Source organism: Dipteris shenzhenensis, chromosome 7, assembly GCF_047967505.1.
Source record: "Dipteris shenzhenensis isolate YYH24624 ecotype China chromosome 7, Dip_SZ_1.0, whole genome shotgun sequence".
NCBI lineage: Eukaryota > Viridiplantae > Streptophyta > Polypodiopsida > Gleicheniales > Dipteridaceae > Dipteris > Dipteris shenzhenensis.
In genome coordinates this window covers 58,427,618-58,440,442 of record NC_141602.1, presented here as the reverse complement: position 1 = coordinate 58,440,442, position 12,825 = coordinate 58,427,618, and the positions used below count along the sequence as shown (strand labels likewise).

Below are 12,825 nucleotides of genomic sequence, written 5' to 3'. Positions count from 1 at the left end.
ATGCATAGTAGTATGAACTTTATTTCTCTCATTAATTTTATTTTATTGAGAAGTGATGTTTCATTAATTTTAGGAATGGGCTATAAATTTTTTTGTAAACTCTAAAACTTTGCTCTATTGTTGCAACAATAAATATTTCACCTACACACCTTTATTTAGTTTTTTGACGGTGAAAATGTGAAAACATATTGCATGCTAAAGATTTTGTTGAATGCACAACATATTTAATTTATAGCTTGGGTAAAGATACGCCATTTGTCTGCAACAGTGCCCTAAGTTAGGGTAAGCTTGCCATTCATCAAAATAATGTCAAGTGTTACACATTCAACCACATAACAAACGAAAAGACAATAGCTTAATTGCTCAGTAACCAAATTTTAAAGCGAATAACATCTTAATAAGACCATTGAACTTTAGCTCAATCCACACTTTTGTCGATTACCTCATCGACCCATACTAGGCTTTCTTTTGCTTTCTCATGCACAGTAGGTGGAATTTTGATCTTCTTGGGCTTCTTCCTCTCTTTTGCTGTCCAACTCCATACTATTGAGTCTACTTGCTCCCAACGCATAGGATCATTGTCGTTGCACATCCAAAACTTCTCCTAGCAACTTGCATATACTTCTTCCTCATTTGCATTCTTCTTACATGAACACGGTGCTCGATATTGTATTAATGCTATTTTGTGCTATTCAGAGGTAGTGTTGGGTTCAATGTTTGATTGGGCTGCACCCAACCAAATCGAAAGACTGTCACTTGTTCTCAAAAGAACAAAGTTACCCTTTTTTACATCTACCAATAGTTGGAATGAAGTCGGTGTTGGCTTTTGTTCTACATCATGTGTTGTCTCTGGGGCCAAAATCATGTACATGTATTGGGACTTTGCATTATAGGTTCTAACAATGCCTTGATCATGTCTTCCCAATATTGTATCATTGGCATTATATATATATAGATAAGGGTCTACCGAGCCTTTCCTAAGCCGATGCTAGTCCCAATATTTTATACAGTCCTACATACCATTGACCATTTGAGCACTATCTTTTAAGTACTCACACATTGGAAGCACCATTGGTTCCCTAACTAGCAACAATGGTTTACCAAGAGCATCTCTTTTCCACAACTCGATGCCACTAACCTTTGGCATACAATGATCTTGCACGTGATTCATTTTGTACTTCATTGTTGGAATGTCATCCTGCATGGAAAAACAAAAAATGTAGTGGCTTTGAATGTCCAACAAGTCTATCTTGGCCTTGACATAAGTAACCATCAATAAACCCTTTGAATTCTGAAAGCTCTCTATCTAAAAAAGGGGCAAGCCTTGTGCTTGTGTACTCATTGAAATTCATAAGATGAGGTAGAGTGCGTCTAGAAAATTGCTAAACAATGCATCAATCTCTTTATGGGTATGACCAACCATTAAGAAACCCATCTCTATCGTTTAAAAAGCTCGCCTTCACACCAATAAAGATAGGTATGCAAAAACATATATATTTTTGTTATGTGAGACACAATTGTCTAATTACAACATGAGGCATGGTGGAAGCTTTCTGAAACTTGAAGTGGATGTATTAGATGAACTTGCAAGAATCTATTGAGCATAAGGATTAGACTTTTCATTCATTGATAGATGAATGTCTAGGGATGTCCTTGAGGTTTCACAATTGAGAAGCTACCATGGAGTATTAAAAGCACTATGTACAATATCACCATACTCATGCGCATCTTCTCTTTTCAAGTTTTGACCATAGTAAAATTTAGGTCTGCACGCCAAAGACCAACTGAAAAATGTCAGTATGCTTCTTGTGCATGCTCATGTGTCAGCATTCCAATTAGTGATATTGGCAATTGATACGACTTATCAATATCTTTTGCCTTCACTTTGAGCCTCGCTTTGGCTATCTTTTGTTCATCCATTTTATCGTGTATGATACACTAGACTTGTTGAGGATCATTCTCTAATTTTGTAACACCATGAACAGTATACATGCCAACAACTCATTTGTTGTTTCATATGCTCTCTCCTCTCAGCAAATAGCTTTTCACATTCTAATGGTAACTTAGTTGCATCCAATTTGAACTTGATTGCATTGCAAAGGCTACATGGTTGTATAAGATCTGAGACATGCTTGAAATCCATATTCCAAATTCTATTGAGATTGCGTTTGGCACCTCCTTATACCCCAGTGTTTTCATGGTTAGATTGATCTCGTGGATCATGTTCACTTGTTTGTACATATCTGGAATGATGAGTTGTGTTTCTCTCTTGCCATCCATTTATTGTTCGAGCTTTATGAGGCATCCCTTCAGCATGGTAGATCACAAAGTCTAAGATCGGTTTTAAAATCCATCTTAACGGATCTAGGCTCACACGGTCCGTGGAGGATGAGAGGCTTAGATCGGTTTTAAAACCAATCTTAGCATTTCGTGCTCTTGGAGGATGAGAGGCTAAGACCAGAGATAAGAGGTTAAAGATTAGTTTTAATGCTCCATCAACCATACAAGAAAGGCTAATGTTGGTTTTAAAATTGATCATGCTCCATTGGGGATGAGAGACTAAGATCAGTTCATATCATATGCTCCATCGGGGATGAGAGGGTAAGATTGATTTTATGACCGATCTTAGTCTCTCAAGCTCCTTGAAGGATGCGAGGGTAAGATTGGTTTTAAAATCGATCTTATCCTTCCATTCATGCTAAGTGGAGCATGAGGGACAAAAATTGGCTTTAAATCAACCTTCACTTCTCATGCTGGTGGAGAATGGAAGGCTAAGATTGGTTCTAAGACTGATTTTAGTCTCTCATCCTCCCACCAAGGATGAATAGTTTAAAACGGATCTTAGTCTCTAAAGCTAGCTAAAGGATGAGAGGGTAAGATCAATTTTAAAGCTGACCTTATTCTTCCTTTCATCCTTGCTAGAGCATGAGAGGTGAAGATTGGTTTTAAAACCGATCTTAACTTGTCATGCCTGGGTAAGATTGATTTTATGACCGATCTTAGTCTCTCAAGCTCCTTGAAGGATGCGAGGGTAAGATGGTTTTAAAACCGATCTTATCCTTCCTTTCATGCTTGGTGGAGCATGAGGGACAAAAATTGGCTTTAAATCAATCTTCACTTCTCATGCTGGTGGAGGATGGAAGGCTAAGGTTGGTTTTAAGACTGATTTTGGTCTCTCATCCTCCCACCAAGGGTGAATAGGTAAGATCGGTTTTAAAACGGATCTTAGTCTCTAAAGCTAGTTAAAGGATGAGAGGGTAAAATCAATTTTAAAACTGACCTTATTCTTCCTTTCATCCTTGCTGGAGCATGAGAGGCGAAGATTGGTTTTAAAACCAATCTTATCTTGTCATGCCTAGGTGTAGGATTAAAGGCTAAGATCAGTTTTAGAACTGATCTTAGTTTCTCATCCTTCATTGGGGATGAGAGGGTATGATCGGTCTCAAAACTAATCTTAGTCTTTGTATTTTTGTGAAATCTCTCTCACACACACACACACACACACACACACACACACACACACACACACACACACACATTTCTTTTTTAGTGAAATAAACAACACTGAAACTTTCCAATGGTTCTCCACACGGGGTTCCATTAGCTTGTTTAAGGATGAGAGGGTAAGATTGTTTTTAAAATGGATCTTATCCTTCCTTTCATGCTTGAGGAAGCATGAGAGACAAAGGTCAATTTTAAAACCACTCTTAGCTTCCCATGCTCTGTGGAAGATGAGAAGCTAAGATTAGTTTGAAAATTGATCTAGGATCTCATGTGGTGGAGGATGCATCTGTCTCTCTCTCTCTCTCTCTCTCTCTCTCAGTTGGATTACATTAGGCACGTATTCGCCCCACCTAGGTGTGTTAGTAAATGATGCCTCATCCTAATCTCTCTCCTTTTGTATGAGAAAAGGTAGATTGCAACAGCTGGTGCTATTTTTGTCTTATAAGTCCTTAAGCCTATGGTCCATAGAGTGGAATGGTAGGTTCACATTCGAACAAGTGAAGGCCTGAAGGATAGCTTTACATTTAATTCGAACATGTGAAGTCCTGAAGGATAGCTTTACATTTAATTCAAACATGTGAAGGCTTGAAGGATAGCTTTACATTTATGTGGAAATGCTTCCTCATCTTACACTAGAATGTATCAAGTTAAGTACAAGATTTGAAAATCCAATTGAGTTTGCCAGGTTGCTTTTGGAGGTGGTTTTGATTTTAAAATAATAAGAATCACTCCTATAGAGTCATTGAATTCCATCTTGAATGCAAGGGATATTTGCCTCCTTTAATAAGTCCCTCCAAAGTCTATGGACAGTAAGCAACATGGCTTTGAAGCAGTAGCTTGGCCATTTAGAGACATCTACCAAAGTAGTCTTAGAAGCAGCTACAATAAATCTTGGTATTTTGGGAGTTTTGTAAACTTCCAAGCAACACAAAGAAAAGGCCCCGAAGACTTGCAAAAAATATGGTGTTTTAAGATTAGATCCTTTTGAGAAACAAAGGCAAGGGTGTACGCTTTGGCAGACGAGTTCAATTCTCTCACAAGATATCCTAATTAAAATTTTTTGCAAATAAAAACAAATTTATTGGAACATTTGTCCAACTTATTTTATTCCTATTTGTTTTTACGTAGGGAGGCTAATTAATCTATATTCATAGGTTAATTTCAGCTTAATTTATTTCAAACATAGCTTAATCTTTTAAGGCTAAGTCTAAGAGGGTGCCCATTATATTATGGGAAAAGGATTTGAACCCCCGATCTTGTCTTTCTCAAGAGTGAGCCCTACCACTAAGCAATAGTAGGGTATAGCATGCCTATTATTAACCATAATATTATAAATGGTCCCTCTTCCCCCTCCCCCTCCCCCTCCCCCTTTAGGACGATCGTCCCTCTTCCCCCTCCCCCGTTGGGATGTCCCTTCTTCTTTAATACCCCTTCATAAGTGGTCCCCCACCCCTTTCATAAGTGGTCCTTTCCCCCCTCCCCAATCTCACGTGCCTCCTTCCTTAAGGCCCCCTACCCTCCATCATCCTTTAATTGAAAATCCTCCCCTCCCTCCTTTAACCCTTAGTTTAATCATGCCCTTGCCCTCTTCCTTTTCACCCCTCTTCTTTTCTCCACAACTTATTGATAGGAATTTTGATTTAAAGCTCTCTAGGGGCACATATTTGTCCATATAAGAAATGACAAATTTCGTATGGAATTTTCAAAGAAGAGTTTCATCTTCTTTAGAAAGATGGTTACTTTGCTCTGAGCAATGAACCGAAGGGACTTCTTCTAGTTTCAAAGCAACTTTCTTCAAAATCTTCCCTTTCCACTCTGAAACAATATTTTGAACTCCTAAACTATCTTCTATTTGCAAAGCAAACTTTGAGATTCCCTTATCAATAGTTTTTAAAAGGCAAGATTTTTTAAAAGAGAAAATCAAAATTTCATGCCTTTCATGAAAAGGTCTCTTAAGTTCTTAGAAAGCAAAATTGAAGTATTAGTTGTGACTACATGTCTTAAATTAGCATCAATAAAGCTTTGGAATCTCTTACTTTTACAATAAGTTTCTCTAAGGATAGAAGATGTTGAATGCTCTGAAAGCCTTTTACCTATCTCTCCATAGTTGAAAGCTTTTTGTCTCGAAGATTCGACATACTTCCAAGCTACTCCTAGATGCTTCTAAATTATTTTCACATAATGAGGAAGAGAATCCATTACTTTAGGAGACTTCAAAATTGAGTTCAAGCTATCTTGTCAAGAGAAGAGGAAGTAAAAATATAAATCAAGATTTCCTTTTTAGATAGAGTTCTTTGCTTTGAAAGGAAGCTTTTAATTTCAAGAAGCAATCCAACAAAATTTAAGTTGTATATAATGGAGCTTATTTAGATTCAAATACTCAAAAGAGAAGTTTTCCAAGGTGTATTTTAGTTTGAAAAGAAATTTGACATTATATTTTTTAAAAACTTTTATTGAAAAAAAGACCAAGAGACATTAGTCTATCTAGGTAAGGAAGACTTCTTTTATAGTCTAAAAACTTTAGAAATTGAGGAAGTCAAAGGAGCTCAAAGAGAAGGAAGAGGAAGTAAGAGAGGCAAATCATAATCAACATGTGAGATGTAAAGAGAGTTAGGAAAATCCAGTAACATAGCTTTAGGTTTCCATACAAGGGTAGGTATATGACTACGTTTGTAAGGAGGAATGTTAAAGGACTTGATATTCTCCACATCATAGGGTTCTTTTTAGAGATTCTTATATTCTTATCATGTGTTGATTTTCCTTCCAAATTAAAACCTCTTGGGAACAAAGTGTGTAAAGTTCTCATCGAAATTAATTCATGAGATAGAGCAACCTTGTCAAAATCCTTGACATTGTTAAAATGGCCCACTGTATGCTCAATAGGAAAGCAACGAAAAGATTCGAAACCAAGTTTTGCCATTGCCACATACAAGGGTTTTGAATTCTCAATCAACGAATTCTTCATATGAACTTTTCTAGCTTCCCTAATATATTCTTGAAAAAGAATAAAAGCCATTCGATAGGTTTGTCCTACATAAAGCATATTACTATAGTTATGTATGTCATAGACAACATAAAGTTCTTACATGGCATGAATAGGCCTAATAGGAACATAAGTCTTAAGATGCATGTTTCTAAGACATCTTAGTTTATTTAGAATTTTTATATTATTATTTGTATAATGAGTGCTAACTAATAAAGCCTTAAAGTTAGGCCAATTAATGTTACCTTCCTTAAAATCCTGAAGTTTACTCATGTTTGACCTAGCTAAGAAGTTAAACCTTTCTATATATATGTTTCCTCCAACTTTTTTATTTTGATTTACCAAGCTAAACCCAACTAAATCACCTACCAAAGAGACAAGTCGATCACTAGCATTTCCAATGTTGTTCAGTAAGGTTAGGCAAAATCCAACATTGGGAAACTTCCTTGCACTCTCACTACCCATCCCAAGGCAATTTCTCCATTACTATATCTCCTAACTCTAGCAAGAACGAGACTAGTATTTAGGGAGGGGCTTGCTCGCATAATCATTCCTCATCCCAAGGTAACTTTTGCCTTACTACTATAAGGGTACGTCACAAGAGCCAGATGACATCCCAAGAGATCTCGCCTTGTTGGTTTCCAAAAGGCAAATTCATCATAATGTGTATGCTAAACCAATATTCCCCCAAACTAGCAATTACATTTAGGGTCAGCTAGGGCCCCAAGGCCACTGTAAGCGCTTTTTCATCCTAGAAGCACCAAAAAATAAAATAAAAAATAAAAAATAAAAAAATAAAATACATTGGAAAAGAGAACACTATCAAAGAGAAATCAATGATGAAATAAACAAAAGGATCACAAAAACATGTTTAGAGCAACTAAAACAATAAGAAAAACCTCACTTTTTGTAAAATAATAAAAATGATAGTAATAAAGTTGACTAAATAAAGAAAATTAAAAAATAAAAATAAAAGAATAAACAAAATGAAAAGAAATAATAATAATAATTGAGAATTTGTAGCTGTTGGAACTACTATACCCACGTAAGATAATTCAATGTGGTTAAATAGTTGATCACCACTTGGACCAAAATTCAAAGATAAATCAATGTGGTTAAATCCTTTCAAGCAAGTGCCTTATGGAAAAGGCCTACAACTTCAAGCAATAGACGCTCAACAGATTTTCAGTTCTTAGAACACTTTTTCAAGATGCAATTGTGAGCTGACCCTTCCACAAAAAAATATAAAAAGACATTATGTGATTCTAGAAACATGACTTTCGAATACAAGCTTTTTGCAGCAAATCTGGTTTAGCAGTCTCGTGTCAACGTAATAGTGACTGCAGCCTCAATAAAGTTACCCCAAACTGTATCTCAAACATACATACAAAATCGCTACCTACAGAATTCAACAAAATCACCACGGTTCTGTTCTCGTAATACGTAGCCTAGATTTTTATGAATCATTGCTTTCAAACATCAAACATCAACATAAGATAAATAGAACTCTGCTGTGAACATTACTTTGGATCAGATATTTGGTATTGTCTTATGGAAACAAACAAGGAATTAGCCACGATTACATTGTCTTCTAGCAAAAAACGTAATTCAAGTCACAACTACTTTCAGTACCACAACCAAGATACCATCATAAATCCAGAGCCAACTGTCTGCATTTCTCCCTTGATCTGCAAGGCACACTGAAGTTTTGATGCATCCATAAATTTCCATTAATGTAGAGTGGTTTAAGTACAGCAAGGTGAATAAAGAAACTCATTCCATTACGCCTGTTCAGTTCAATGGGTTGGGGTCTAAAGTCCTTTTTCCCTTTCTTGTGCGTGCTTCCAATAAGGATTGAGAATTACCTTTTTCCATTAGGGATGAGATCAGACAAAGCTTACAGACTGCTTTCTCTCCAACAAAAGACTAGGAATTTTAGAGCCAAGATGGTCCGCCACCTCCACTCTCTCCAAGGAAGCCTGTAAAACATTAAGCTAACATATCCACAGAAAGGTCCCTCTCAGGCTTATTATTAGGAAAGCCTTCTCCTGTACCTCTGGAACGATTCCAACCTCTGCATCCTCATCTGCTCCTTGAACTTGGCGATGAATGCATCAGCTTGCCTGTTTAGCTCGTTTGGGCTCATCATACTGGACTCCTGGTCTCGTCCAATGGTGCTCCCACGGTTGTCCTGGCTTGTTGAAACCTTCTGAGGTGAGCTTTCCATTCTGGAAGCCTGTGGCGTGGAAGCTGAGGACTTGCCTCCAAGATTTCTTTCATACGAGTAAGTAGGACTGTCATCCCTTCGAGTATCGATCGAAAAACTTACTCGCTTTGCCGCCCCAACAACTCTTACAGATTCCCTGTCCGACTCAGGCCTGCTGTTTACACTGCCTCGGGCGACCACTGCTTTGATGGGGCTCGGAGGAAGCCCGCCGGCAGTGGATTCGTGATGGAATGCACCTATTTCCGGTTCAGGTTCGTAGTTGAGGCTGTCATCTAATGAGCTGGACCTTCTGTGCAGTTTTCTCTGCGCAACTACAGCTGTTGGTAGCTGTGGATCAGCTGCATGTGAGGCATAACCTTCGTCAGGGGATCCAGATACATTACGCCTGTGGAAAGTCGCAATTTTCCCCGTCCCAGCATCCTTTGCTATCTGTCCTGAGAAGCTGTTGGCATCGGAAGGAATCGATGACACCGAAAACCTCCCTAGCTGCAAAGACCGAGCAAAATCTGCCGTCTTCGTAGAGCTCTTTACAGACCGCATAAATGTCTCTGGATCACGTTTTGGGTCCTGAAACTGCCCTCCAGAACCCATGGCATTGTCAAAAGTTTCCATTGCACTCCTATGAACCGTCCGCTTCCCTTGCTTCTGCTCTGCAACTTCTGGTGTGTCGTACGAAGTTCCGGAAGCGCCCATCTCGCCAAATATGGATGCGAGAGGATATTGATCCAGAGCGGCAGTCTTCTGGGCGACATCTCGGCGTGGGCTAGTGAAGATACCAATGGCTATGACAGTGGTGAAAACGAGAAAAACGAAGACTTCTCGGAGGCGGTATAAGATTTGTAGACCCAAGGGTCGCAAGAAGGGGAAAAACCGAAGCAAGCCCAAGGGAAGAAGGGCAGAGAGGAGAGCAACAGTGAGAGAGAGGGCTAGGAATCGGAGAAGGCGACCTGATTTCTTGACAAGGGGCTTGATCTGGTGTGGAGGGGGAAGCAAGTCAGGTAGAGAATCATCCATCTCCATCTCCATGGTTGATCCCAAAGGAGAAGCTGAGCTGAACAAGGTGGAATGCGCTCTCTCTCTCTCTCTCTCTCTGTGTCTCTCTGTGTGGATGGAGAGAGGGTCAAGCTATGGCTGTGTACATTTGTGGGTTGCAATGTTTTGGTAGAGAATCATATCCATCTCCATGTTGAGAAAAACAAGGTGGAATGCTCCTCTCTCTCTCTCTCTTTGTGTGGATGGGAGAGAGGGTCAAGCTATGGCCGTGTATACATTTGGAGGTTGCAATGAGACAGAAGATGTTGGCAGGGACGTATACTGTGAAGTTCTTCTCGACATTGGGAAAAGGGGGGAATTTATGCTGGCGTCCTTGCCTCTCACAGTGGCCTTGGTACAAGGACCATGCCCAATAATTCTCCCTCTCTCTCTCTCTCTCTGTTTTTATGTACCCCATCCGAATCCTATTAATAATTCTCTCTCTCTCTCTCTCTCTCTCTCTCTAGAGTTTTTGTGTCCCTTTATGTGCCCAACGTGTGGAAAGAACCATCCACATAAACACTTCAATATATCAACTGCCTCCTTCCTCTTGGAAGTTTAAACTTTGCCTTCCCTTGGTTTTTGCTCCACCACCCAATGCGAATCAAATGTATCCATCAACGCCTAAACATAACGCTTTTTCAAAGGCTTTTTCAAAGGGGGAACAAAAATCCCCTAAACTTTCCATTCAAGTTTATGCTCCCCAAAACACAATCTTCTACTTTCTAATAGGAATATGCTCCCCAAAAATACGATTGTCTGCTTGCTAAGACAGTAGTAAGCGTGCATAGCGCCATCCCCAAAGCCAAGGATAACAACCCACCTCCTTTCATCCACTGCCTTTTAAGCTTGCTTAATTTTTGGTGGATGTTCTTGAAGTAAAGCCAAAAAAACATGCAATCTTCCATTCTCTTGTTAAGGAATGGACCACCACCTAATGCTAGTCTCATACTAGAACATGTACCGGAATATGGAACTCTCTCTAAATCTCTCAACTTGCAACTACACAAGAGATCAAACTCAAAGCTAAGATGTTTCGACACACATGCCTCTAGAAGGCTTGGGTGAGATGGGTAATAAAGCCGAGTTGAGTGCAACCCTCTCCAAATCTCTCCACTCACAATTGCACAAGAGATCAAACTAAAACCTTTAAAACAACATAATAAGATGATGCTGCTACACACGTCTCTATTGCGTGCGATGGGTAACAAAGCTAAGTTGAGTACAAATGCACCTAGTATGGGTAGCAAACCTAAGGGCCAATGTATCCCTTTCTGCCTTATGTAGTCAGCTTGCCATTGCTGCATGTCAGTGATCGTATGTTGGCTAGGTCATCATGCTGGGTTTTCTTTCACATCAATGGCCTATTTCGAGACCGACCTCCAGTCGGCCATTTTAAATCGACTGGGTCGGTCTCCCAATTGAGTCTAACCGATTACGACTGGTGGCTATATAAGAGCAAGCCCTTGAAGTCCATATTCATCACTGGCTATAGCAACCCTGATTCCTTAGCATCTAGCCTTCGTCCTCTACTGTTTCCAGCATGCCATCGAAGCTTCTCACACAGGAGTGCACGGCTGGGAGGCAGCGCCATCTATTGTATCAGCTTTACAGTAATCAAATTTTTTGATTCTCCATACTATCAGCTTTTCTCTCTTGCATACGAGATCCTATTATCTGTTGAGCACAGACGTTGTATTGTTTTCTTACATGGTATCAGAGCATGGGCTCTAGCAAGAAGGCTTGGTAGTGTGTTTCTATTTGCAAGCAGATTGTGAGAGATGGCCCAGCCCACAAGACTGCGAATCCCACCGTTCGGCGAAAGCAGAAAGTTGGACGGCACTAACTATCCACTCTGGAAGTTTAAGATGAAGACCATTCTAAGCGCATACGAGTTTTGGGATACTGCTACTGGGGTGGACGTGAAGCCGGTTGCGAGACCGAATCCAGCCAATGCAGGACAACAGATCGTACCAACTGCGGATGAGATTCTCGCATGGACAAGAAGAAATGCAGATGCGCTGTGTTCTATTGTCTGCAGTGTAAGTGATTCTGTCATGGCATTAATTCAACATGTCACCACAGCAGAGGAGGCATGGACGGTCTTGAAAAATCAATACGAGACCACGAATTAGACGCGGATTCAGAATCTGGAGACTCAACTCGCGAACGAGAAACTGTCTGAGTCTGAAACGGCAAAGAAGTTCATCACCAGGGTGAAGAATCTGCGCGATTAGATGAATGTGATTGGCATCACCATCATCAGCGAGAATCTAGCACGAAGGTACATACGGATTCTCCCACCAAAGTATGACGGTCTTGTTACGGCGCTGAATACGTAGAACCGAAATCTGCCCCTCAACTTTGAGGATTTCAACGCGATGCTTCTGGAGGAGGAGATGCATCAAAAGACGAGGACTGGAGAAGATTCGACTTTCTTAGCTGGATCAAATAAAGGTAAGGGTAAGGACTTTGGTAACCCATCTTCTTCTAATGATAAAAAGAGAAAGAAGAAGATCAAGTGCTTCTATTGCAACAAGGTAGGCCACAAGCAGAATGAGTGCCGTAAGAAGATTGCAGATGAGAAGAACGGAGTAAAGAAAGAGTCCAGCAATAGTGCGCAGGCAGTACCAGTAGAGTTGTTATAGCAATTGAGGAGATTTGCATGGAAGCAGTTCATGTACCTGCAGATGAACCTTGGATTATTGACAGTGGTGCATCGTGCCACATGACCAGTCGGAAGGATTGGTATACCTCTCTACATCCGATAGGGAATGACATCCTGGTAGCAGTTGGCAATGATGCAAAATGTCTAGCAAAAGGAAAAGATATGATTGCTCTCAAGTCAGATGGAGTTGTAAAACAATTGTCTGATGTTCTTTATGTGCGAGATATCAAGAGGAACTTGTTGTCCGTTTCTGCGATCACAGATCGGGACCTCAAAGTTCACTTCGATCAGAATGGCGCACAGATTTTGGATCTTCAAGGGAAGGTCATTGGTAAAGGTACACGTCACAACAACATCTACGAACTCTCAGCTTTCAGTGCTCGAGCCGATGTGAGCAACACTAAGCTGTGG

At 39.9% G+C, this 12,825-nt stretch overlaps 1 protein-coding gene across 2 annotated transcripts; it reads right to left on the bottom strand.

Moving 5' to 3' along the window:
- Nucleotides 1-7,999: 7,999 nt before the first annotated feature.
- LOC147900575 (uncharacterized) lies at nt 8,000-10,021 on the bottom strand. Of its 2 annotated transcripts, none has more exons than XM_087376546.1 (2): nt 8,353-10,021; nt 8,000-8,187 (listed from the first exon to the last, which is right to left on the bottom strand). In XM_087376546.1, exon 1 carries the CDS (start codon nt 9,738-9,740, stop codon nt 8,520-8,522), a length of 1,221 nt encoding a protein of 406 aa, XP_087232672.1. In that variant the 5' UTR covers nt 9,741-10,021; the 3' UTR covers nt 8,000-8,187; nt 8,353-8,519. The 2 variants fall into 2 exon arrangements, with proteins under 2 accessions (XP_087232672.1, XP_087232671.1); XM_087376545.1 differs by having other exon boundaries at nt 8,000-8,175.
- Between the last annotated feature and the right edge of the window lie 2,804 nt (nt 10,022-12,825).

Bases quoted from the DNA above. Each gene is read 5' to 3' on its own strand.
- LOC147900575 (XM_087376546.1), bottom strand. From the start codon at position 9,740: ATGGAGATGGAGATGGATGATTCTCTACCTGACTTGCTTCCCCCTCCA.